Here is a 27,737-nt window from a genome sequence, read left to right on the forward strand (position 1 = left end):
GAATATTGTGTCCAGTTCTGAGCCCCTCAGTGCAAGAAGGACAGGGAACTGCTTGAAAGAGTCCAGCACAGAGCCACAAAGATGATGGAGGGAGTGGAACATCTGCCTTAGGAGGAAAGGCTGAAGGAGCTGCATCTCTTTAGCTTGGAGAAGAAACTGAAAGGTGACCTCATTAATGTTTATACTGTGTTTTTAAATAGAATTCAATGAGATTATAAAACTGACACATAATACAATCACGCAACAATGAGAACAGCTAAAGAATAATACCAGCATCTTTGCAATACAGACTTACTACATCAAGAAACAGTTGTCACTGCATTTCCAAAAAAAAACCCCTAGGCATACGTTAATATAAAACCCACAAAGAAAACCCCAAGACACAGGTCAGTGACTTACCCATGTTCTTCTCTGTGGGGATAAACAGGTATCCGATGTGTGACAGATGATGATGGTACATGTGGACTTCTCATGCAGGGCAGCTGTTGGGAATTTTCAGCAGGCGACCCAGCAGCTGTTGTCACAGTGTAGGTGAGTGACCACGTGTAGGATTGCATAGCTCCTGCAAACAAACAAGCATTAAAGGAGCACAGTTTACACAGGCTGCTGTTTATAGAGGCATCGTGCTTCAGGATGGCTGCAGGAAGGCAAAGTAATAGCCACTGATAATGGAAATGGCATCAACCAAAGTGAACAAAAGATTTATGTCTGAGACATAAATAAAGATACAGATAGATCAGCTGGAGTGTGCAAAGATCCGTAAGTAAGAGACATATCTGGAATAGCTCAAACCGCGAACTTTCAGTGTGATGCAATGTGAGGCTATAATTTTTCATAAAAACTGGGATGGGACTTAGAAATGGAGGAACACCAGGGCTAATATTTGTCAGGCATGAGGCACCAAGCCCTGGGGTCTCTCTCACATGGAGCGGGCTGCTGGCCTGTTTGGCGCTGAGGCTGCTCAAGCCTGGGCTGAGGCAGGAAGTGTGATCAGAACAATGAAGGGTGAGAAAAAGATGGATGTTAGGCAAATTAATATCTTGAACCCTTTTGTAATTTGCAACTGTTCCACCCAACTAGGTACCAGCTTTTGTAGTGGCAACACAGTGGTAGATCTCCAAATTATAACAAAGATATAGACAGAAATAGCCTAGCTGTTTTCTTCCTGCAAATAACGTTTCCTTCTTCTTTCGAGGCAGCGGGGACTGGACTTAATTTATTTTTTCATGTAGAGCATTTGTGGGAAGAGCAATGGAAAGAAGAGGGCTTTCCATTTTGCTTGGAAGGTGCTGAGTTTTTTAATCATCCTGATCCCTTCCAGGCAGGAACTCCAGATTCATGAGCCAGCTGCTGAGAAACCTTTGTCCTTTGCACACACCCCTTTCACTCAGGAGGCTGACAGATCCATTGTTCCAGTATAACATAGCTCTTGCTGGAGGTCATGACCATACTGGCTGAGATTACCCTGCAAATGAGGACCAGAACACTGAATTTAACCCAATGCGAACACTAGTTTGGGGGGTCTCTGGGCACTCTTGACTCTTTTTCAGTAGCTAAAAGGAATTGCAGGAGGTGACTTGTTTTTTTCAGGGTGGATTCTAGGACTTCCTGTTATATGAAAGGCCCTAATTCAGAGCGGGGAGTGACTGTGTTACCAGGTTTGTGTCCACCTCATGGCTTTAGGGAAGGAAAAGCTATCTTAGATGTGCATAATTTTCTTCAGCTGTGTGTGATTTTATTCGGCAAAATCAGACAAATAATTTTTTGAGATGGGAAATGCATAATTCTGGGTGTGAAAGAAAACATTCTTAGCTTCATGAAGTAAGTCCAGCTTGAAATACTCCAGCTGGATGTGATTTGCTGCTCTTACAGTAGAGAAATCCTTGGACATATTATAACCAAGGATATTTGTGCTAGGTCTGTTTTCACATGCCTACGTTTTCTTTTACCAGCTCTTGAATTTTTAGTCTTTCATGGCCTCCTGTTGAAGAGAACCGTTGAGATCCCTGAGACCAAACAGGAGGAATACACATCTGAGCCAGTACATCAGTGCTGCTGTAACTATGAGAAGTCATGGTTCCTTGAGTTGAGGAAAAGTGTTTAAGGAAGCCTACCTTCACTTAGGAAACACGGTGTATGTTGAAGGGGCCAAAACTACTTGCACAGTCACCAAATAGCTTCATTTGAAAACAAGAGAAAAACTGTTTTGAAAATATCAACAACTTGTCTGCAGAATATTTTGGTGAAACATTTTGATTGCAAAAGGTCAGCATATTTTCCTAGTGTTATTTTCCAAAAGAAAATCTGAAACTTTTTTTCAAAACGGGCCTAAATGCAAAGAGGGGAAAAACAAAAAAAAAAAAAAGAAGGGCAACAAAGGTAGTGAAATACCCAAATATTTGTATTTAGCTAACATTACTGGGTTTGGGTTTTTTTCATTTTCAAATTCACCATAAGCTGAAAGTTTTACTTTGACCTAATTTTATTTTTTCTAAGATAAAATTTGGCCATTGAGCCAAAAATCTCATGACTTTCCTAGATCTAACAAGAAGTGGTAATAGCAGGGCCAAAAGATCCTTTGCATTTTACCAAATATGGTTAATTTGATGGATCCCAGCCATTGTTACAGCCTCATTTTCTTTTTTTTTCCCTTTTTTTTCCTTTTTTTCTTTTTTTTTTTTAATAGTAGGGATTTTATCTCAATCCGAGGAAAAACGTGTCAGTCCAAGACATTAAGTTGTTTCATGTGCTCCCTGTGGGAAGTCAGACTCCCTGGATGAGAGGATGTGGCCACTCCTGGCATTCAAGTCTAATTGGCAGCTCTGTCAGTTCAATTTTAAAATAAATATTTAGGATATAATATGATTTGTGCCTGTCCAGACAACACAGAAACAGGTACAGAGAATAGGTCCTTGCTGGAAGTGTTGTGACTTTCTATCTAACTTCCCTAACCAAGAATTGTCCCCACTACTACAGGATAGTACTTCACCAGGCAGGTCTACGAAAGACTCATTTTCTTTTGGAGGTTATGGTTTAGAACCAAATGTATGCTTGGGTTTTGTTCTGGATTTATAGAGTGACAGAATGCTGTTCAAATAATTTTGTGGGATGTTCCTGGGAGTCTACAGCTGCCTCACTTCCCTTTGCCCTTGTGAACAGCATGCCGTTACTTTCAGTGACCTAGTCACGAAGACTGAGAGGAGGGACAGAAGAAGAAAATGGATTTGCAGGCATGTGTACCTATATATCAGGTCAGCCAGGATACTGCCAACACTCTGGTGGGTGGAAAAGGAGGAATAAGTTAAGTCTGAAGGTTTTTCATAGTTTGCTTTTTAATACCTGCCTATGTCACAGAGTCACAGAATGTCAGGAGTTGGAAGGGACCTTGAAAGAGCATCTAGTCCAGCCCCCCTGCCAGAGCAGGATCGCCTACAGCAGGTCAAACAAGAATGCGTCCAGGCGGGTTTTGAACGTCTCCAGAGAAGGAGACTCCACAACCTCCCTGGGCAGCCTGTGCCAGTGCTCTGGCACCCTCACAGTGAAAAAGTTTTTTCTAATATTTTTGTAACCCTCCTATGTTCCAGCTTGTATCCATTGCCCCTTGTCCTGTCATTGGACATCACTGAGAAGAGCCTGGCTCTGTCCTCCTGACACTCACCCTTGACATATTTATAAATGTTAATGAGGCCACCCCTAAGCCTCCTCTTCTCCAAGTAGCCCTATATGATTAATTTCCTCAGCTGGCTGCAGAATTGTACTCCAGGAGGTGAAGTCTCTTTTAGATATGCCTGAACTCAACTGAACTGCTTTCTGAAATATGTGAAAACAATAGTGATTGAGCAACATTTTGCTCTGCTCTTTGTTCTGAACATGCAGGGTTTGATTAAAATAGGGAAGTTCATTTATTATCATTCTTTTTTCTTTCTCTTTTAATGAAAAATCTGATTTTGAGGATACTAGCCAAGAGGCCATCTGACCTGCAGTGGAGTCAAATATAAATCGAACTGCTATCAGACCAACAACAGCCCTGTTGTCACTAGCGCCATCTGTACACCAGTGCAGAAAGAAACGGAAGTTGCTTCGTGATGGTGCATTTTATATTTGCTTTATGCTGGAGTAAATGACCACCCAGGTACAAGAAAGACACTCAGAACTGCATATTATTGCAGTACTGGCAATCTCAGGCAATCAGATATCTGGAGTCAGATCCCCATTCTGCCCCCACACAACAAAGAGATTGTCTTAAGTATCAGTTTTAGAAAAAGCATAAACCATTCCATTTGGATGGGGAGAGCTGCGTTTTGAAGTTGGAATCTTTGACTTTTACATTTTGCTGCTATAAGAATTAAGCTTGGATTGTTAAGCAAGGGCTGGTGGTCTCATATTCATAGTAGTCCAGGAACTGAAGCTTCAGGAAAAAGCAGAAATTTTTTGTACTCACACATACAAATACAAGATGTGGTAGCTCTGCAAGCATATTCTGTGTCAGATTCCCAGAACTTTAGTATCTAACTTAGACTTGGGAGAACAGTGACCTTAAACAACCATTGTTGACCCTGAAGAATTATTTCACACATATGTTTCTTGAAACTATGTACTAAACTAGATAGATTAGTTTACTGACGTATTAGGAACAAAACTTGCAATTCAGAGTTCATTTCAGGTTGTCTAAAAACCATTGCATTGGCAAATGAGTAATCACAGCTTTAAGAGGGGCTTTAAGAGAGAATAGCATAGTCAGCCATATAGCTATCACTTTTATTACAATATTGTTGCAGTTTGAACAATCATTAATCTGGCCTTTGTGATTTAGAGAGGATGAAGACTAATTATCCTTTTAAATGTCTAGTAATTTAACAAAAAGTTTTAAATAAAATGTTAGCTGAGACATCCAGACGTTCTACCACAGGAGGCTATATACAGGATTTACCTTTCTTTTGCTTAGTATCATGTAACTGCAATAGCTTAATTTGTGGATTTTGTGCTGACCGCTGACTGAAGGCAAAAAGGTTAAAATGCAAGTTTAATAGTTAACTTTTATTGCTAATGCCACAAGCAAGAAGGAGTTAATGATGCCTTAAACTGGGGAGCTGAAAGCTAGCAGTAACCAGCAGAAGTAGTTCTCAAGATTTGCAAAGCATTTGCAGAATTTTACATTTACCTCATAAAAGACACATAAGGAAATCAATACAGTGTACTTTTAATATATCTCTCCAGAACAGAGGTTCCTGTTCCAAAATATTCTATATATTAATGCCACAAATCTGTATATGGAATAGCTTGATTACATGTAACACATCTTCAGCGCTCCTATTTTGAGGTACAGCAATTTTCTATAGTTGAAACACGGTTGTTATTTTGTATTATTTTATGTGAATGAACCCTGCAATCCATGCATAAAATAATACACAATAGCCTCTACATGATGAACATGGGAAATGCAGGTATTACTAATTGCTCAAATTAAGACCAGGAAATAGCCACATACTTATTTTTAATTTTAACCAGACCACTACTTGCATTGACAAATTTGATTTGTGCTAGGCAAAAAATTCGCAAAAGTGAGACTGGACCAGCTGATAAGACTAAAATCCAATTCAGCTGAGCAGAAGTTTTTAAAACAGCTTAAAAAGGAAAAGTTGAAAAGACAGAGCTAAAATAATAACGAATAGCTTTCTTGCCTAAGACATTCTGCTATGGGAACAGTTATGTCAAGTTCTACTGCGTGTACTGTGGGAGTAGGTCCTTCAACCATTGTTTCCAAATGATCCTGTTTCTAGCTTGAGACTTCAAACTAGTTGGCCTTGGCTGTACCAAGGCATAAAAAATTAGAGAGTGAGAGAATAAACTAGACTATAACAAAGTAATAAACAACGTGAAACCAAAAAAGAACTGCATGTGTAACATTTGCGTGAAACCATTCCCTTGTATTACCCGTGGGATTCAGGAGGAATGTGTAAGGTCTGTGCAGATCACAGGCCTGCCTAAATCTGCGCTTAAGTCAAGTACTAAGTCAAGTGAGCCTGAGGTGGAAGCTCAGGTGGCTGAAAAGTAGGTTATTATATAAACACGGAATAAGCTTTGGATTACTAGTTATCATACTCCCATAGAGTTACACTCTCTGCAGCCTAAACACAAATCTTTCATATCTCCATTCCTCTCAGTGCCGCTGGAGAACACACGGTTCCCTACTTTTTAGTATTCTACTTAATATGGTACACTTCTGCACCATATTAAGTTCTGATTATAACATCACATTGGGCCACAACATTTACAGAGCAAGTTAATCACAAAATCAATCTTTCCAGACTCAGATGTATAGATCACCTCCAACACTGCCGGATCCAAAGCAGTGTGCTCACCTGCCATATCTAAGAAGCATGTCTCTTGTCTAACTGTTCTGGAAGTAATACCATTCCATGTCCCTCTTAAATATGGTATAATCTCCAACAGTGAGAAAACCCTATGTTTCAATGTAGGCACAAATGTTCTTAAATCTCTTTCTGCCACAGCTATGCACTGTGCTTCCCTGTGGCGCCTTTGAAAACATGAAAAACATTTGTCAGAAAGATTTATTAGTCCTTTAGCTACTGCCAAATTCTCCAGTGTGGTAAATCATCACTTTCTGACATTCTTGCAAGAAGGTTTTGTAACTTTTCTAGTACATCACAAAAGTGATAGTTTCCACATTCTGATTATACATCCATTTCACTGAGGAGCAGCAAAGCTGGAATTCCATTGCCTGGAATGTCTTCTGAAAGTCATTCACATTTCTGCCTTTTTTTACCCCGTGAGTTAAGAAAACGCTGTCTTTTGATCATACAGGTTTGTCCTGTCCACATCCAAAATGTAATGAATGAGTTTTACGTTAGGGTAGAGAGGATGGCTGCCCCTTTTTTACAGAGCAAACAAGAAGCCAGTTTTATGCTTATTGGGGTTTTTTTTACAATCCTGCCCCCAAGCTGAATACTTTTAAGCACAGATTTTTTAATCTGTGAGCCCACCAGAATACAACAACCTCATGTTTGCAGCTGCAGATAGGCTTCCAACATGTAACTCCTAGTCTCTAACATTGAAAGATTAAAGTTATCAAAGATATGTGAAACATTCCCAGGATAAACATCTGGAGCTATTTAAACATATTTGGGTCTCATATATGTTGAAAGATATCCAATTCCTATTTTACCCACTAGGAGTTCCTGAACCACTAGTGGTTCAGGATTTTGAAGACCTCACTAAACCTTAAAACATCCAGCACATTTTCTTGAAATGTATAATTTTTTTCATTGAGACTGACTGCCCTTAAAATCATTGAGGATGCTCAAAAGTGTTATATTCATAAATAATCCTTCTGGGGCATTGCTAGAAATACAAAAAAATGGGCTGATTTTTAAAAACCAGGTAGAAATACAGTGACAGGTCTGTTTTTCCGAAGGCCTCAGCTGCTGAACAGATTCTGATATGCTGAGGTCTGGAATATCCTGTTAGGCCTTTGGACTCCAAACATTGGTTCTTTTTCCTGTTAGATTGCACATCATGTTTGGCTACAGCTAGAAAGCATAACTGATACTTTAAACAGATTTCTGTTTTTTCATCTCTTGAAAGCCAGCACATCATGTTTTCAGGCTCAACTTCAGGTGACCAATTGCAAAAGCCCTCTTCAAACAGATCTGGCTGCCATAAGCCTACCTACCTGTTGTGGCTGCTATGACACCGTACTCTGGGGACTGATTGCTGACAGGCGAGGGGGCAGAGGGCACTTCTACTGACGTGGCAGATTTAGCTGGGGAGAACGGTACTGGGGAGGGAGTTGGAGGAGCTGGCTCACTCAGTATAATTTCTTCTCGTAGTTCTGCTGCAGGATGAGAAGAGAATCATCAAACATAGAGTGAAGGCCCACTAACGAACTACAATAATTAATGCAAGCAGTTAAGCAATGTAGGCTGTATTTCAAGAAATGCATAGCAGAAAACACAAATCTTTGAGCGAGTACTTCTATAACATTCAGCATTACAACCTTCAGAAGATCTCTCAAAGAAAAGTGCTGGTTTTCCTGTTATATAGATAGAAAACTCATGTGCAGTCAGCTTAAGGTTTATATCCCTGCATTATACTACTAGATACCTAAAATTAGGAGTCCAGTCTGAGTCAGGCACTCCTACTCCTTGTAGCAACATTGGCAAGAAAGAGGAATCTCCAGGTGATTGCAGTGGCTTTTGGCCTTGACCTTCTCTCTTCATTGATTAAAGAGGACGACATTCCAGACAGTTCTAGCTGCCAAAGCTATTTGGAAGTACACAGGGATAAGCAACTTGTTTGTCAAAAAACCAAGAGGCTGTGGCAGAGCAATGAATTAAATCCAGATCCTTCAACACATAGAAGACACTACCCTAATCACTGAAATGTTCTTATTCCCATAAATGTAGAGGGTGACAAATTAAGCCACAAATTAAAATGAAGAGTGGAAATTTCCAAAGGTGACAGAGGGGTTTAACTTGCCAAAACGAATGGGAGATGCAAAGAAGGTAGATCACTGAGGATCCCTCATTACAAGGGGCTGCCCTGAGCAGAGAGGCTAACGGCAATCTCTGCCTTTGTTCTTGCAAGTCAGTGCAGAGTGGGTGGTGCAGGACTCGGAATCTGGTTCTGCACAGGCGCTTAGTACGTAAGCACACCAGAAAAAATAGCTTTGGTTTTTGTCTTTGCTCACTTTGCCCATCTCACTCTTATTTAGACTGGTAAAATCCATTAACATCAGTGTATTTATTTTGTGTTAAACCAGGGTGAGACAGAGAATCGAGAGCAGGTTCACTGAAATACAGTGGTGGCTTAGACAGACAAACTGAGGTAAAAGGCTCAGTACAAAAATCTCTTACTGAAACGCCAACTGTGTACTTAGGAATGGGGTTCAGACACCCAGAGTTACATCATGAATGAGGCAGTTCTCTTTCAGAATATGTTAACCTGGAATTCTCCCTTCATGACTTATTTCAAGTCACGACGACATTGAAAAACACTTTGCTCCTCACTGGGTTGGACAACGATAAAGAAATTAGAAAATAGTGAAGCCAGTGGGAAAAAATAACAAAAGATTAATAAAAGAACAAACTCACCTGTGTTTCCTTCTCCTTTCATTGCCCTCATTAGCTCATTAGCTCTCTCCTGACAATGGAGTGACTCTAGCAGGTACAATACGTAGTCATCGAACATCAAGTGAATAAGGTGAAAAGACCCTGGTAATAAAGTGAACAAACAAAAAAGCCATTGACTGTCTCAATACACTCATTAAACCAACGATTACAGTATTCAGCACAAACAGTATTGAGTAGGACTGCCTCCATATACTACTGTCACTGAAGTACTTCTCTTACTCAAGGTAACAGAGGTCAGAGTAAAACTGGGAACTATCAAACTCTGTTGGCTTGTGGATTTATACAGGCTTATATAAGCAGTTATTGTGCTTTAAGGTAAAAAGAGCTGAGACCTGGGACTTGATGGAGGTTTTTTTCTCCTACCTTAGCATTGAACCATTTAGATAATTACACTACAGTGGAATTGTTTCCTTTGATATAAAGAATCAGATACCAGTTTCTGTCAGAAGCAGAATCCTGAATTGGCTGCCCTAGTGACATGTCCTGATCCAAATTTTCTGAACTACCTGTGTCACTGGACAAAGAAATGAGAGACAAATCAATAGGAAGGCAGGAACAATCTTCCAAATCTCCTAATGATGTATTTCCAGTCCGTTGTCTGGACTGGATGAGACATCCATTGAGTGCCAAACACAGAAACATTAGCAGCAAATGTGGATGTCTCGGATGGAAAGACTTGTGCCAAAGCTTTGCTCTGCAATACTTCTACTACTACATTATCTATTCCTAATTATCAGTTTGAATCATATCATTAGCAGAACATTTGGCCTGTTTCTGTGCTTACCTCTGAACATGTCGTGGATATTGTATCTTAACTGCCATGACAGGAATGTGAAAAACTTAAGGCCTAAAAGCACTAAATTAATTAGGGGAAGAGTATGGGCCTAATTAGGGGAGGAATATGGGTATGAAAATGCAAGTGATGGAGTTTAAAAAACACTTTGAAAATTAATAGTGGAAGGAGATTATATAGATAACTATCTGCTACAAATCCTCAAGTAAGATTTAAGTACAGGTGGAGAACTTGCTAATGTTGTTAGGAGGAAGGACTGGGTGATGCTATGAACTAGAGTAATGGAAATAAAATTTAATAGCATGACATACTAAGTTCTGCCCTAGAGATTTATATCATCCTCTGATTTAAATACTTCCTCTGTAGAAACAGAAGCATTAATACTATTGCACAAGCACTGGTGAAACCTCACTTAGAGTATCACATGTAACTCCAATTACTCGTGTTCAAGAAAAATTAGTAGAAGTTGAAACTGGTATGGAGAAGATTACCAAGAGGATGCAGGAAATGGATAATAGATTTTAAATGACTAAAAATGCATGGTTGGCTTCATTTTGCAGAAAGGAAGTGAGTTGCTTCCCACAATTTATAAAGAAGGATACGTGTCAGCGATGGTGAAGAAATGTTTGCCCTAGAGCACAAATAGCCACAAAAATAGATGTATAAGAAGAGACCATAGATATATTTTAGGGCAAAATTAGAGGAGCAAAGCATCAGAGCCAAAACATTGTGTAGTGTCCTCCTGAAAATAACATTCATCTCCAGGGCAAGACTGACAAGTATCAAGATGGAGTTTGGTCAGTTTATGCAATAGGCTCCGTGACGTAGAGTACCTGTAATAGCTCCAGACAGGATTTGATCACACAGTGTTGTTGCTTTTTTTCAAAAGCGCCTGTGTTTACCTAGACTTGCATGGAATATTTAAAACTTGTTCACGTAAGTCATTAAATAACTCCGGCAACTGCAAATGCAGTCAGGTTAAAATAATATCCAGTCCAGCAGCTGACTTAAAACAGAGAAAGATCACCAGCTGAGAAGGAAACAGAGATCAACTACTGCCAGACACATACACACACACAAAAAAGTATCATGTAGCGGTGTTCCTTTTGAAATTCCACTACTACATTTTAAGGAACAGCTTCCTAGGAAAAAAAGATGCAATGAGTTTCAAATTCGTTCACATTATTGGTTTCTTCACAGAGAAGTCAGGTTTATCTTGGGATTCTAGCTTTTACCTCTGCAAAACATAACTACCCCTACTCTGACTTCTCTACTCAAACATTCTGTTCAAGGGGAGAAATGGCTTTAAAGACCCTGTGCCCTTACACAATTCTAGACGGCAATTCAGCTTTCAAAGCGGCTCTGAGCACATTCTTGTTCTTTGTGACCTGGATGGCCTTTGTGTTTCATTCCCTCGCCCCACACCTGCATGGCTTCTGTCCTCACTGATAGTAGCCAAGCACACACACTGGGAGGTGAACGTATGCCTTTGTGTTCTTGGGCAAGGCAGCACAAAATAAGAACGTACGGGACTGCAACACCTTTGCCAAGTGGAGGAAATCTTCCGCTGTTGGTGAACCTGGGCATTCAGTTTTTCATTTGTTTCGTGTATCTGTGCAAATCAAAATGGTAACAAATCTGCCCAGGCTTGCAGAGGTAAATAGTGGAGAATCTTCACTTAACTGCTGCAGAGAATTTGGTTTTAGAAATCCTTTGGGTTCAACATCTTGTTAAATAAAATCCTATTTAATTTAGCAGTACAATAAAGAAGCAGACCTGGCTGATCACCTTGTTACTGATGTAGGTTTTCCCCAGTGGAAGCCTAGATTATCAAGAATCTCCACAAAATGCTCACTCTTTTTCTGACTTTTCTACTGACTTTAGTGCAGTTACTACTGGTAAGTATTTCCAAGGTAAGAAAAAGAGGCCTGAATGCTGGCAAACTGTGTGTGGTGGTATAAAGCTCAGGGTATTTAGCATTTCCCATAAAACTCATTGGTCATCTTTAATTAAATAAAAAAAAATAATTAGGGAAAGTTGCTTGTAGTTTCATTTAAAAAGTTTGGAAGTGCAAATTCTAAACACTAAAATGCTGTCAAGCAAATGACATAACTCCAAGATTTGCTATTTATTTTTTTCTAAAATGCTTTACTTTGAAGACTTGGGGTTGGCAATACTGAATGCAGCATTTAAAAACACTCTAGTGCCCTTATCCCTCTTTTGAATTTCTCTCTTCCTCTCCTATTATTTCTCCCACTGCGTATCTTTAAACTCTGTTTTTGAGCCTGGAATCTGTGTGAAAGACATTAGACAAACAAGTTGTTGGTACTGAATGAAAGCAATATTTTTACATTTTTAAATTAGTCAGTTGAAATGTAAGCTATAGAACAATACCAATATCAGGGCACCGCTATCAGCTACACAGTGAATTCAGCACAATGTGCAATAATTTATTCTGTGTTTGAAAGCTACTGCTTTTTACGTGAAACCATCTAGGTCTTTCAAGTGTATCTTTAAGTACCGATATGCATCCAGCTATGGCTGGCAAACCACACACTTCCTTAGGAAGAGGTAATAAGTCATTCAAGAGTCTGCAGTTAAAATAATAAATAGCACTTTGCTTTAATTTTCAGGAATTAACAGAAATCATGGCAACGATTACCTAGCTAGTGTATAGTGAGTACCAGCAGCTATTAACAGACACGGCAGTGATGGGTAAACAGCAAAACAACAATGAGATTTCCAGATCTGGAGAAAATCAAGGAGCTTCTATTACTAATTAGTTACTTCATACACTGGATGCATTACCCGAACACCGCCACCAACTGTGCCTTTGATATGCATAGACAGGAAAGAGGGAGGGAGGGAGGCAGAGAGAAAAAGGAACAGGGAGAGAGAGGAGGTTGGTTTTGGTTTTGGTTTGGGGGGTTTTTTTGGTAGGTTTGTGGGGGTTTTTTCTAGCAGAGACTGTTTTAACCTGCCCACGCCATCATGCTTAAAAGCTTTGCAGAATCAAATCTCTGTGCTAGCCAGACCAGCACCAGGTATTCCAACTTTCTCCGGTCAGATGTCTGTGTCATATATTTCAGAGATAAAAATATACCATCCTGGATACAGTAAAAATCCCATCATTTAACACACAAAAAAATTACACTTTGAGCATCTGAGTCTATATATTGCTTTAAGCAGAAAAAAATCGTTAAAAATAATCTGCTGAAATAGTTTCCAATGCAGTAAAAATGCAAAACTTTTTATCTAAGTTAAGAATGAAGGTATATAGATGTAAATATTTAGATTGGTAAACCAGTCCTTGTTTCTCTCCATAGAACTCACTTAAATGCACATATTATTCTGAAAAGCTAGAAGAAACTCTGCTAAACTTAATGGAGAAGAGTTTCTGTCATCTAGCTCTGAGCTGTTTAAATTCAAAGGTTATTCTTTTGGAATTGGCTCAACTCTAATTCATAAATAATGTGTCAAATGGCCTTGCAGTGAAAGACTAACATTATTAGTAGAAATTATTATAAGTTCATGTCCGTGACTAAATAGCATTTGGGACATTTTAGGGGGGAGAAAACGTATGGATAGTCCAGGCTTCTGCCTGATGGGATGAGAATATAGTTTTGACGTCATTCTACCTTTTGAAAACCTGAAGGCTCAAATATTCTCCTGCCTGCACTGGAGTTGTACCTGGGCAGGGAAAACTCCACTCTGTATAAATAAGGGTTACAATAGAGACTGTACGAACTCTTGTCACATCACCTTCCAGGAGAGAACCCACCTAGGAGGCTGCAGACCTCTGCAGCTCAGCAAATGTTTATGTGGTTTATACAGAGTGAAATAGTTCCAACTGAAAAGATGAGAAAACCCTCCCACAGGATAAATCCTCCAGCCTTTTGGTTAGAGATTTTGTTCTGGCAGTGACTAAGACTGCTTCAAGGCTGCTGAGGCAGGCAGCTGTTGTCTAAACACTAGAATGTGAAAGATGCAAAAGAATTCTCTTTGATTTTACTTTTTCTGAAAAGAAGGATTTCTGAATTTGATGAAAATCCCAAACTATCTCAGTTTCACACTGAGCATGATGATTTTTTCTTTAAAATCTTGCTTTGGGTACCAAAATGAAAAACAGTTATTGATGCAGTTCTAATTATACCACCACAAAACAGTGAAAACCACATCAGCTATGACCAGTACATTCTTTCCCTGACTTCTGTAATTACATATAAACACAGCAAATTCATACTCAAAGGTGTGTGTCCACATAAGAAGGAGAATCATGCATTTGTACACACAGATATATTCCATGAACTAAAAAGACAAAAGAAAATCCAAACCCTACTAACTTAGCTGAGCAGTTTACATTCTCCAAAATGAAAAATTCAAGAGCAAAATTTGTAATGGAGACAACAAGTATGTTATTTTTGGTAGTTTTCATATATTATATTGTAGTGGCTCCTGAACTTGAACCAAAGAATAATTCTCAGCCTTCTCACTTACTCACTACATGGCAAGTTACTAAGTGTTTCTATTAATAAGTAAGAAATCGCAGCTGAGGATCACTGTACAGACCATCCAGACAACTTGTGGTCTAATAACTATTTGGATAATCCCCATTTGATTACTGATGTTTTGGTGATTAATTCTCTGAAACAGAGCATGCTTAATTAGGTTACAAACATATCCCAAACAGGAATAAAAATAATGTTGTAATGTGCAATCCAGAAGCAAGAGTGCATCCTTAGGGGCAGTTTCATGGCATGTAACAGTGTAACCTCAATACTGCACTAATGCAGGATGTTTTTTTATTTTTTGGGTACCAGTGTGTTTCACAGGTTGGGGTTATGTCTGCAGAGAGAAGAGTAGCAGCTGAAAGTGCTAGAAAACAAAATTCAGCATTTGTTCAACACTCATGCAAAGGAATTTTTGAACGCTGGGGGAAAGTACACTGTTAAGCAATATCAGCTACTTTTATGTCCACAGCAAAAGAAAAACTGCAGCGAGTCAAGGAGAAAATGAGTCCTTGTGGAGGTGGAAAATAGATTTGACCAGGATACTGGTGCTGAAAACACAAGCCAGCGGGTAGAAAGTCTGATTATCTTGAGGATTCTCACTGTTCTGATATCTAATGCTGGCTCACTAATACCTGTTAGGAAAACTCTACTATAGGTAAAGAACAAAAGTAGTTTCAAATTAAAATATAAACACAGATCATATTGTGCCTATCTTCAATGGTATCTGAATATATATTATTAGATGGTTATAACAGCTTAAATGACATCAAAGCTCAACTAGAAGAAAACCTCGCAGTTGTTCAATGCAGTGCGTTCATAAATTCATTCATTATTAATCCCCTACTAACATTTTTGAACAAATGTGCATGTATAAGAAACATCCCTTAGGAAAAGTCTGGTCCCGAGTGACTGTCAATGTTCATGCTCATGACGCAGTAGTCCATTTTCAATCATTGCCGATTTCAACTGATTTTAACCTGAACTGTTTGTACCCCAGGATTCAAGACAAAGCCTCTTCTAAAACTGTATAGAAAAGCAACACGCGTTTTCATTTCGCATGTAAAAGTCTATTTCTCCACTCTGACTGAATTCTAGGAGAAAGGAAGAGAATCTGTCCAGAGGATAGAAATACCCTCATTTTGCAAATATTAGTTTAAACCACTGTGTCCTCTAACAGCAGAGCTGGCAAAATGGTTCTCTGGAGAGCTTTTCATCCATTCCAGCACAAAGTCATCTCTCTTAGCATGACATGTGGTCAGAGCGGTTTGGAGCTCACTTTGCACTGAAGTGCATTAGAGAATGCTCCCATAATCGACTCCTCCAGCTGACCCATGACTGGTAATTCCAGCCACTGGCTAAAAACAGACAGAAGGACATAGTAATGTTTTCATCTCCCCTGGCTAAATCTTGAAGACAGATATCCGTTTGAGCATTATTTCTACATGTCAGTAGTCCCAACAGTTAATGGAACTCTGGACATGTGAAAACTGGTTATGTTTTCATTTAGACTGTACAGTACAAGCCAGGATACAGATTTTTTTTTATGATGGCATGCAATTATTACAATAAAATGAAAGTACCAAAGCTGGGTGCACTGTGCAAAGTCATGTCCCGAATCACTCGAGTGCCAAAACAGGACCACATCAGGAGGAACTGCTGAGCTACTTTCTTCAAAGAGCCTTGTCTCTTGGCAGCTACCTGCAAGAAAACAGATACATCTGACATAGAGAAACTTTTATATCTATGGCCCGATGCAGCTGAATGATGCACATATCTGTCTTCTTATACTGAACTACTTACCATTATCTTCCCATTAAAACGTACACTAAAAATTAAAAACAAAAACCAAAAAACCTTATACAGAAACCTATCTTGTAACTATATACAACCTTCAGAAGGAGGAAATTACAAAGTATCTTTCAACATTAAGATTGAATTCCCTTTATAAATTATTAAAAGTCTGCCAAAATATTGCTCAGATATTCATTGTAATGTATTTACTTACAGGTTCATTCTTGTTTCCTAGTCAAGGACAAAGTTTATAATCAAGAATGCTTGATCTACACTGAAGATTTATATTAATATTTCAATTAAAGTTTACTATGACTGAGTATAATTTTTTCTTCATGTTTTTATTTTTTTGAATTCACATAGTCATTTTACTAGCAAAAATACTTGCCAGAAAGCACACTGTATGCATCATCTCTTCAAAAATTTACTTACTATAGTCATATATGAGTTAAAGGACTAGGTTCGTCCAGTTAGCTAATAAAATTAGTATCAAGTTCTTAACAAAAATTAACAGTTATAGTCTGAATTCCAAACTGTATTCCACTGACTAAAAGAAAAGTTCCCCAAAACTATATACATATTTAAGTAAATTTGGGAAGTATCTGTTGTCTTCTGTGTGGACCTTTTGCAGCAGAGAGAAAGATAACTTTTTTTTTCTTCTTCTAAGCTCTAACAACTAGAATGAAGAGTTGAAACTCTTAATAGAATATCCTAACAAAAAGTATAGTTAGTAATAGAAGTTCAAATAGTTGGTCATATATTTTCATGATCTATGTAAAATTACAATGATGCCTGATCACTTCTGAAGGTTTTTTAAAATATTTGTTAGTAGGTTTCGGTACGCACTTAAATTAAAATAAAATACAAGTCCTAGCTCAAAAGGCAATATAAGTATGTCCTTGACTGAAAAGTAGCGAAGACATTTATCCTGATATTTGAATGCATTTAAATGAATTAGCTGGCCTAAATGTTCTTTTCATTAAAACCTTAAAAGGCCAGACTAAATTATGCTTTTTATTTGCACTATGTAGTTAGAATGACTCTGAACTCATGTCTCCGCATGCCTGAAATATTGATTTGACTGGAATCTATTCTTGAATATCAGCTTTTGGGGTGGAATAGACAAGAGTAGAAAAAAAGCTGAATCCTGAATGTGAGCATTTCTTACACTGAGCATGAAAACAGGTAAGATTTTGCCCACTGCTGCTTATTACCAATGTCTAGTTTTGTGAGGGTTTTTTTCTCTTTCTGTTTTTGCTAAAAATCTCTGACCTGAAGAGAGCTCATAATGCACATCAGTGACTCGGGTCCTTGCTCCTGCTTACCAACCTTTACAACACATCTGTCCACCATGGAATCCAGCCACTCGATGTACGATTCAATGGGGGACTGCTCCTCCAGAAGGTGATCAAACTCCTGATACACTGACAGACAGAGAAAAAACAGCCTACCTCAGTGCTTGGATTCCATTTTGAGCAAAAGAGAAACAAATCACAAAACGCTGCCAATAACATCGCAGGTTTGCTGTGGTTTTTATAACAGATTGCTTAGCTGTAACAAACACATCTTTCTTAGTGCTGACCCAATACATTTGCTTGGTCTCTTATTTCTAGTGAAGTCATTGGGAGTGGTATTTTAATGTCAGCAAATCAGAACCTGGTGTTTCAAATTAATCTTTTGATTTAAGCTTCAGCTGTCTGGTGTGCCCGGAAGTGAGACATTTATGGTGTTCTCTACTAAGAGTGTGAAGCTGGGCCTTGACCCTGATGATGAAACAAGGTCATGCATGAAATTGATTTAGAAATGCATAAAGATCCTTCTAAGCACCAAGTGGATGAGTATTGTTGGTAGGGCTCTCATCTGTATAATGCTTTAGTTGCAAAACTGTGATTTAAATCATGTATTTGCGATGCCAGACACACACACAGAATTTCCAGAACTACTACTTTTTCAAAACAAATTGCTACCAATGCACAAGTGCTATATTTGGTTTATCAAAAGAGTTTCAAGAAGCAACCTGTATACCTTTTAACCTCTCCCAAATACACACATTCAAATTCCAATACAGAAAGTAAAAGCAATCAAGTCATTCAACTGCAGCTCTTACAACTGCAAATCTCTACTTTATTTATGAGAATCAATGGCTGGAAGACAAAGAATCATGTGCTTTGACACCATAAGAAACTCTCCTCCAACTCAGCTAAAATAAAAGGCCCAGTAAGTCAAGAAAAAAGACGCTTTCACCTGTTGTGTTACAGGATGATATCAACATGCTGTGCATTTCCACTTATGCTTAATTATAAATAACAGGAGGACAGAATTTCCCACCATAGGAAGGACAGTGAGAGAGGTGGAGCAGGCAAAGTTTAGAGATGATAGCTGGAGAAATGAGCCAGCAAGGCCATCTGAGAATAATGCAAAGAGTAAGCTCCCTGGTCTCCAAGTTGGATCAGCAAGGTGAGTGGGAATGCATTTGCTTCACATCTGACCATAACTTTGTTCATCTTAAACTTGCAGAGGCTGGATAGTCAGAAACATCAGTTGGTGAGGAAGGGAAGTAATGATGTTTAGCCCAGCCTTACTTCATTGGGCAACCTGCTTTTGCTCAGGACAGGATCATAGAGAAATCTGAACGTTGCCTCCTTACCTAAGTATTTGGCTGGACAAAAACTGCCCGATACAACAGATGAAGTAGTTCATGTGCTGTGCAAAGTTGGGAGCAAGAGTGAAAAAACAATGCTGGAGCAATGCAGCTGTGTACAATGACCTATTTGAGAAAAGTAACTCTTTAGCCTTTAGTGACTGCTAAAAGTGCATTAACAGGACCTAAGAAAGAGAGAGTAAAGAGGAAATCATGTCAGAGACAGCTACCATAGCAGAGTGGGAAAGAGATTCTCTTATATCCAGTGATTTTTCTGTTTCTCTCTAAGATTGCTTATATAAACATTTTATTTTTTTTTTTCAGTTACAGTAGCTTGAAATTGTACTTTCTTGATTATTAATACCAAGAACTTGATTATTAACACCAAGGTCTTAACTTCATGTCATATGAGCCATACAGAGTATGAACTTTGAAAATATCTTTTGCCAACTAGAATAAACATCAAAGATGGGGGAAGAATATAAGTTCTAGAATGGTCTCTGTACATATCTCTACATCTCAGTGGAATCCCATATCACAATGAACACTCATACTAGGTTACCATTTCTGTGTAATTGTTTAATGGACTCCATGGGCCTAAAACATGGAAAAACATGTTCAAATACACTAGCATTCAGGAAAATTCTACGTTTCTACTTAAATAATTAGCACATATACTAAAAGCTTTTCTGAACAGTAAGGATTTTCCATGTGAGAGACAGCACTATTGCTGCTACTAGGGATTATAACTTTGAGAACTCTCTTTTTTGGCCAGTGGAAGAATGTTAAGTAAATATTGAAGACATAGAATCATGGAATCATTAATGTTGGAAAAGACCTCTAAGATTATCTAGTCCAACCATCAACCCTATGCTACCATGACCACTAACATAACAGATGACAGAAGAATATACCCAGCTTCTGGACTCCAATTTCATTAGATGTTACCTCTCCTGCTGCCACATCGTGTTTCTATCTCCTCAAAAGGGAAGAAGGCCATGTCAGGAAATGTGTCAAGGATTAAGAAGGAGGGGGAAGAGTACCAAGCCCCTCTCACTGGAAAAAAGAGCTAACAGAGAATGCAAGGCCCATCCGTAAACTGAGGAGAAGACTTCTAGTGTTAATATGGTGGGACAAGTGCCAAAGTCAGCCTTGCAGAGTCCAGTGTACGTGTGGAGGTGTCACCCTTCCTCTTCCCCACCACTCACTGAAAGAGTTACCCCACTAGCAAACCCACCCTTGCAGGAGTCCCACAAGTGGTTGCCTGGGTTGCTCCTCATTAAGGCTGGATCTGAATAAAAGATGACTGGTCCTCCTCAGGAGAGAGATTGCAAGACAATAGGTGGTTCAAAGGGAAGTAAGGTTATGAAAGATGCTAAAAACAAAGCTGGTGACCTCTGGTGCCTCAGAGGGACAAACTCAGTGTGCTTAGAGTTACACCTAAGCTTACAGTCATAGAATGAATCATAAAACGGCTCACGTTTGAAGGGACCTTAAATATTATCTAGTTCCACTCCTCCTGCCAAGGGTGGGGACACCTCCCACTAGACCAAGTTGCTCAAAGTCTTATCCAGTCTGGCCTTGAACACTTCAGGGATGAGGCATCCACAACTCCTCTTGGTAACCCATTCCAATGTCTCACCAAAATGCACCCTTGCTGGACAATGCAAGTTAAATTTTATATTTGCAGAAAATCTTTGACTTTAAAACCAATTTGCCAAAATCTCCAGAGTCACATTTCAGTTCACGCCCTTCCCTATACTAGGCAGAATCTAAATTAACCAATGAGCTTCCTTGATAAGGGACTTACTCCCTTATCAGTGAAAGCTTACCCCACCAAATAATCACCAAATAATCTTGTTTATGTAAACATTGTAAAATGGAGACTTTAAAAAATAAAATTTTACAAGGGACTCAAATACACAGCACTTCAATATCAAAGTCATTCAAAAGAGAGCTCTCCTGAAATTCTACAGCAGGAGAGACTGGACTTCAAATTCAGTGGTTAACTCATAGATTGTTTGCTGAAGTTTATGGGGAAATTCCTCCTGAATTTGGGCACAAGTTTTGTGCCATTGGCTGTTCTGGATATTAAAAAGAAACTCGTTAATGAGAGAATGCTTAGATCTATACCTCAGAACATAAGACCTTGACAGGGTTTCGTTACGTTTTGATAAATATCTGTATATTATCATAAGCCTCCAAGCAAACCAATGTCTGCAAAAGCAGTGTTACATTCACTGGGCTTTGTTTCCAGCAGGAAACCAAGTTCACCTGGCTTTATTTGAGGGTTCTGCTCTTACACTGTATGATGAGCTTTCTGTGTTCCTCCCGCGAGTCCTCCATAGTATAGAGGGTCTGTTTGGTAATGCTATTCAGATCCACATTCCTCCAGTCCTCCAGCATTTGAAATGTGATGTCTGCACTGTGGATCACTGTTCTTGATGCCTGTAATTCAGTCCAAGCTATACATTATTTCATGGTTTATTAGGTTAAAAAATAGGCTTTATCCCCTTTTACGCTTCCTTAGCTAGGCTCACTAAATTGATTCTCCTCCTGGACCCCCACCCACCAGCTTGATGTCTTATGGGCATTACAGGGCGCTTTAACCACAGAGAACTCCCAAGGCATTTTTCCTGCTTTAATCAACTGCAAGTATTTTGATTGCATCCACCACAAACCCTGATAAGCAACCTTAATCTGGTGGTGCTGTTGCTAGACTCCTCAGGCTCTAACAGCTCTGTTGGTTTTCTTGACCAGCTTCTGTTCAAAACCAAAAAGCAACAAGAAAAATCAAGCCAAAACCAAACAAATGCTGGTCAGGTTTGCACCTTTCCCTCTCCCAAACTATGAAGACTCTCATTCTTCCCTCAGCCACATGAAAAGGCTAAAGCTCATTTGCCTCTGCATCAGATCTGCTTCTTGGCTGGTTGAGACAGCGGTCACCTGTTGAGAATGAGGAGGATGGGCTGAGAGGAAAGGAAGGGACACAAGGTCGTGGTCATATAACATAAACCACTGCTCTCTAAATTAAGCAGAGATGATAACCCACACTGAGGTTATCAGCTTCCCAAAGGAAATGATGAGTTTGAAGAGTCCTTCATATAAGCCACCTCTTTGATCGCAGGTCTGACGCAGAAGGTTGTGGTCTCTGTATCTTGATTTCCTCTGAATGCCTATGGACCTCCAAAGTTCAGTGATAACCCACCATGTTTAGGGAAAGCTAGCACCAATATCTCTGTCTCCAGCTCTAAAATAACGAAGAACTCTAGAAAGAAGTCCTTGCAGGAGTGCTGGGGTTTTTTCTCCAGAGCTTCTTCCAGTGGGCTCCACCACCCACAGGATTAACCTTCCAAAAGTGGAGTTTTTTGTGTGACAGGGAAAACAAACTGTCTGCTTCAGCACATGAGTGAAACGTTACTGAATTCAGTGCATTCTCCCTCTTTTAATACCACACAGAATTTAGCCTCATGAATTTTTGACAGGTAATTGTGATCTAAACTAACGGGTAGTTAGTTTACTTCAGTGTAGTTTTTATATTCACTTGCTACGGTTGCAAGGACAGTTCTATTTTAAATCCCAGTGGTCCAAGTGTTTTACCGTTTACTAATTTACATATGATTTATAACATACAATTAGACTTGGAATTTATTGTCAGACGTATAGAAATTTTTCTTACTTTGCAACAGTTCTAATACAAACTGCTCTGAAACCAACAGAATGAGTGTCATTTATTTCCTGAAAATGAGCCATTCCTTCAAATGAACTAATAATTTTTGTTTCATAAAAGTACGCTGCTGAATTTAGTGATCAGGTGTTGCCAATTGTCTAGAAAAGTATTTTCTGCTGGTTACTTTTTGATTTTGTAAAGGTGGTCACAATGTCTTGGAGATGAACTGCTAACATGATTTCTTCCACTTTGAGTAATGTCGAGCCTGCTGATTCATAAAATTATTTGAAAAAGTCAGTAAAAATAGCATTCAACAAACTTGGGTAACTGAATTATTTACTTGGCAGAGATGATTTAGTGATGTCTGTCGTCGAAGTATTTGTGAGAATCTTCTGGACACTGTGGGAAAAAAGAAACACATGTTTGCATACTGTGCTAAATAAAGAAAAATACTTCTGAATATGCTAAATTAAACCAAGAACCAAGAAAAAAAACAACAACAAATCCAGTTTCCTATACACAATTATGGCTACAAAAAGCTCATTCAACTAGCTCAATTTCAACTTAGTTTAAACCTTGACCTAAAACCTTAAATCTGGATGCTCAATCAGTTTTACAGAGGCATATTACAAGCAATGATTTATAGATGCTCTGAATAGTGAGATGACAAGAGAAACGTAGAGGACAATGGAAGAGCTTCGGTTGTTCAGCATAACAAATTTTCTCTTGATACACAAAGGAACTGAAGACCAGAAAGAACTGTTTAATAGAAAGAAAAATGTTGGTGCAAGAGCAAGTGGGCATAAAATAATGACAGCTACATTATGCATGGAAATTAGAAAAGGTTGCTAAGCATTAATGCAAACAAGTTTTGGAGCAGTACTTTGACTGGCCTAGCATGAGCTACAATCTGATACAGTTTCAGGGAGAATTTGATTAAAATTTTCGGAAAGAAATTACCAGATGTACTGCTGTGCTATGGGGTAAGATGGCCCAGGAGGCACTTGCCAGTCGTCTACTGCCGTTTTAGCTCTTTCCAAGCAACATGCACCTTGTATTAAGATATTTCCTACACTTGGAAAACAAACTTTTTAAATGCTGTATTGTGCATCTTCTGTCTGAAATCTGTGACTCAGGAACTGCAAACATGACTGAGGCTTGCAGTTACCCCTGTCAGTACCTCCATTGGCTGTGTACATCATCACAAATTCTGATGAGGAGGAAACAATTGCAGAAGCAACAAAGGCTCATGTAAAAGGTGGGATGCACTCATGTTTTTCCTTATACTAAAATCAGCAAAGAGCTGCAGAGCTATCCAAATCTTAGGCATGGCCACAGAGTAAGCTTCCCCTCTGTACTGTACACAGAGGCAGACAAAGAGTACAGACTGAGAATAACTCAAAAGTGCATTGTCCACCTCGTTCTCTCTCTATGTTAGATCAGAAAAGATTTTGCTGCTGCAGATTCTCTGTATTTTTTAACTGATAAAGCATATTGTCAGTTCTGACTTTGTATAACTTTTAAAATAAATTAGCAAACAGCACAAAACCCCCTAAAATTAGCTGTTCCACCTTACCTCCTATTCTCAGTAAAATATACACCTAATTTTCCATGCTGATCAAAATAGTTAATCCTTCTCCTAAATTAGTTTTTTTTTTTCCCTTTAACTTTGTGGTGTGGAATTTAGTGCTCATGAAAGGCAAAGAATTGAGAGCCGTGAAATAAAGCAGGCTTTATCAATAGGTGATGTGCACTGCAGGCATCTACAAAGCACGTCTGAAAAGAACTAGTGCCCTTTCCTGTGGTGACAGAGTAATTTGATCTCCTTCATTTTTAACTCTGGCACTTTTTTTAAGTTAGGGCCTCAAGCTGTATTCAAATTGTGCTAGTCTAAAGGTTTGTTTAATAATTTTCTTCGCCTAATATCATCCTTAATGTCTGCTTACTATCAACAAAATTAATTTCTTATCAGAATTCGCAAGAAAGAAAAAGCAATTCTTCTCATTTTAAGCAGTGCCTCATTTCACTAAATGAAATTGGTTCTCATGAACAAGGAAAGATTGTAAGTGAATGCAAGATTCACAATGCTTACAGGTTTTGATTCCTAAAAGAGCACTAGTATCACTTCCAATTAATTCATAATCAACAAACACTGTTTAATAGGAGAGAGAACACTTATTTAACACTTATTTAGTAGCAGAGAGATTGAGCAATACATACATTCAAATTTGATATTTCGTAGGTTTTCTGGTAAATCGTGGAGAGCTACTTTCAACCACTCATCCAGTTGCTTTGCAAACTTTCGGATCACCTGCGTCAAACTAAAAAGAGACATTGCTACATCAGAACATGTTTACTCCCAGCTTTATACTATGAAATCTGTGAACATGTGAAGACTATGAGTCAACTATTTACTATTATTATTTACTATTATGCAGATTTGCTGACATATTTTGGTTTGTAGATGTGAAGAAAAACTTCCGGAAAAGTTTGCAGGAAAAGGAAAACATCACCATGCTCAAAACCTCACAAATAATGAGTCTCTGTACTGCACTGCTTTCATACCTCCAAACTCGAAATAAAATCATTCCCACTCTGTACAAACATAACAACATAAAATCACTGTTTCGAGAAGACAATAGATCAAGCTCTGGATCCCAGCTCAGCTGTGTCTACCTTTAGACAGAAGTACACAGGGATGTGCGAGTGAAGCAACAGCCCATTATGCTGCAGGCTGGAGCCAGTGAGTGGGCGGTGATGGGAGGAAGGAATTTCCAGGCCAAGCCCACGCACAGGTGGGGGACACTGGGGCAGAGCAGGACCCGCCTGCTTAGCTCTGCACACAACAGGAACTTTCCCAGGCAAGTGAGATTTCTCTCTTCTGCCTTTCTACCCTTTCCCGATGGCTCCATCATTTCCTGCTAGCCCTGGTAGGCAGCTCATTGTGCCCTTCTTCTCGGAATTGTTCAATGTAAAATGACAGTTTCCAGGGAAATGCGGGGTGTTGTGCAGAGGACTCCAACAGCTGGTTCTGCCTGTAGCAACACTCTAGATACACAAAAGATGCAAGGAACTTTCTCTCTTTCAGCCAGGCGGCTTTTCCTGTTTGTTCTCCTAACACACTGCGCTGAGAACAGAGCTGGTGAAGTAAACATGGCCATAGGCCTGCTCTGCTCCACAAAGACACCTTAACAAGCCCGAGGATGGCTGACAACTGGTGCACCCACTAAAAAGTGGCTTTTCTGCACAGCCAAGATTTGTTCCCAGGAAGTACCTCAGAGGATTCTGGCTGAGTCAGCAAGATTTCCTTCAGGAGCTTCCATTGCAATGAGACCCTTCTTCACCCCCTCCAGTGCAGGCTATGGCTTAATAGCCACAATCTGGCCCTTTATATGCATTACAAAAGTCTATATTCACACTCAAGTCTCTCCTTATTTGCTATGAAAGAACTAAGCAGCTTGAGAAAAGGACTGCTGTTCTGTTTAATCCTTGCAGTGAAATAGATTTAGGGGGGAGTGAGAGGCAAAACCTGTAAGAAAGTACATGTCTTATCAAGGAAAGCCCATGCTTAAAACACATTTCTTGTGGAAAAAGTACTTTGCCTGTACTTAGCAGTCATGTGCTGCAAATAGGAGAGCAGAACAACATCTTGAAAACATTTGCTATGATTAGAGATGCTTTACAACCTTGAGCCCCAAATATATAGTACCAATAAGAAGCTCCTAGAGCAACATTCTTAACAAATTACTCAGCCTCAGGAACGTATCTGTCAAATAATACTACAGATGTACATACATATTTAGAAAAAGAGAGTTTCCTGATACTAATATTGGGAAAATCAAAGGGGGATACAATTTGTCTGCACTCACTGATTACACTTTTTGCTGTGAACTCTTGATCTCTGCCCTGCTTTACCTATATAAACAAGACTTCTTTGACTCATATGAGCTCCAGGTAGGAGGAGAAGAGCTGAGATCTACCACATGCACTGGAATAGTTAATTTAGCTTAGAGAAACATGGGGCAAATACATCCTAATATTAATACAGTGATCCTAAAATAAACATGCATCTGTTCTTCACAGGAAAGTATTTAAATTAAACCAGCTTGTCCAAGACTTCACAAGTATGATCTTCATTCTTTATACAGAATAAAAATTGGATTCCAACTGACAGAGACAATTGCTTATGTTGCAGTGCCTGAACATGCATGTGAGTATTTAGAAGCAGAGCAGCCAAGCCAGTTCCTCTTGTCATTATCATTCAGAATATTGTTACGTTGCTATCCCTGACTAGCAAAAAAGTGTCTGAAATTTTCAGAAGACAGTGTGGCACTCTGCAGTATACAGGCTTCTGAAATTCCGTGAAAGTTGGGACATGACTATAAGGCTGATGTTAAAAAACCAAGGAGAAGGTGGTATCCTTTATTGCACAGAAAAATAGTAAGTTTTTCACAATACAAGTCTTGTTAAAATCTGGGCACTTCTTCAGGAACATGTCAGCTCTTCAACTCTTTTGAATTTACACTGTGATTTAAACTCAGGAAATAGGTGGCAGCGAACAGCTTTCTGAGAACTGGTGCCATTTTCGAGGAAAAGACATAAAACAATGACAGCTGAGCTAAGAGTGGTCAGTGCTAGCTGTACTGACCTGTCGGGTAATGCTTGTAGTACCGTTGGCATCAAAACTCCAGAAATTGCTTTGTACAGAATTGAATCACAAACTCCCACTATATTCACTACAGTTGAAGAACCCAATACGGGCAGCATATGAGGAGGCATCCCTTGCCAAAAGTGCAGAAGAAAACTTTGAACCTGCAGTCACGAGAAGAAGCAGGGATGTTTAAATTAAAATAATCAAAGGTCACAAATACCATCTTCTTTAAATGATCCTGCTTACACAGCATTTGTTTCAGCCCCAGACCTGGACTGATGGGGTACAACAAGGGCGAGGCATATTCCTTAACCAGACAGGCTTTTACTGCAAGGCAGCACACGATGAGATAATCAACCAAAGCGTGAAGGGACACTGAGTTGGTGACAAGGTGTCTTTGTGTTACTACAGTAGAGAGACCCATGGGAACCACTGTATTTTTACCTTACATCAGTAGCTGGTGAGTGCAACTCTTTGGCTTCCACATGTCAAGCCTTTTTCTCTCTCTTTGCTCTCTGTCCTTTTAGG

At 39.1% G+C, this 27,737-nt stretch overlaps 1 protein-coding gene across 1 annotated transcript in view; it reads right to left on the reverse strand.

Moving 5' to 3' along the window:
* The window catches only part of RFX4 (regulatory factor X, 4 (influences HLA class II expression)), a 58,088-nt gene that overhangs the window by 16,036 nt on the left and 14,315 nt on the right, over nt 1-27,737 (reverse strand). Inside the window, exons 5-13 of the mRNA XM_009878303.1 lie at nt 27,207-27,370; nt 24,779-24,879; nt 22,899-22,957; nt 21,192-21,336; nt 17,577-17,671; nt 16,037-16,154; nt 9,114-9,233; nt 7,694-7,855; nt 400-562 (exon numbers count right to left, since the gene is read on the reverse strand). Coding sequence (XP_009876605.1) covers nt 400-562; nt 7,694-7,855; nt 9,114-9,233; nt 16,037-16,154; nt 17,577-17,671; nt 21,192-21,336; nt 22,899-22,957; nt 24,779-24,879; nt 27,207-27,370 — 1,127 coding nt within the window. The remainder of the gene's footprint in view (nt 1-399; nt 563-7,693; nt 7,856-9,113; nt 9,234-16,036; nt 16,155-17,576; nt 17,672-21,191; nt 21,337-22,898; nt 22,958-24,778; nt 24,880-27,206; nt 27,371-27,737) is intronic.

Source organism: Apaloderma vittatum, unplaced genomic scaffold, assembly GCF_000703405.1.
Source record: "Apaloderma vittatum isolate BGI_N311 unplaced genomic scaffold, ASM70340v1 scaffold761, whole genome shotgun sequence".
Classification (NCBI taxonomy): domain Eukaryota; kingdom Metazoa; phylum Chordata; class Aves; order Trogoniformes; family Trogonidae; genus Apaloderma; species Apaloderma vittatum.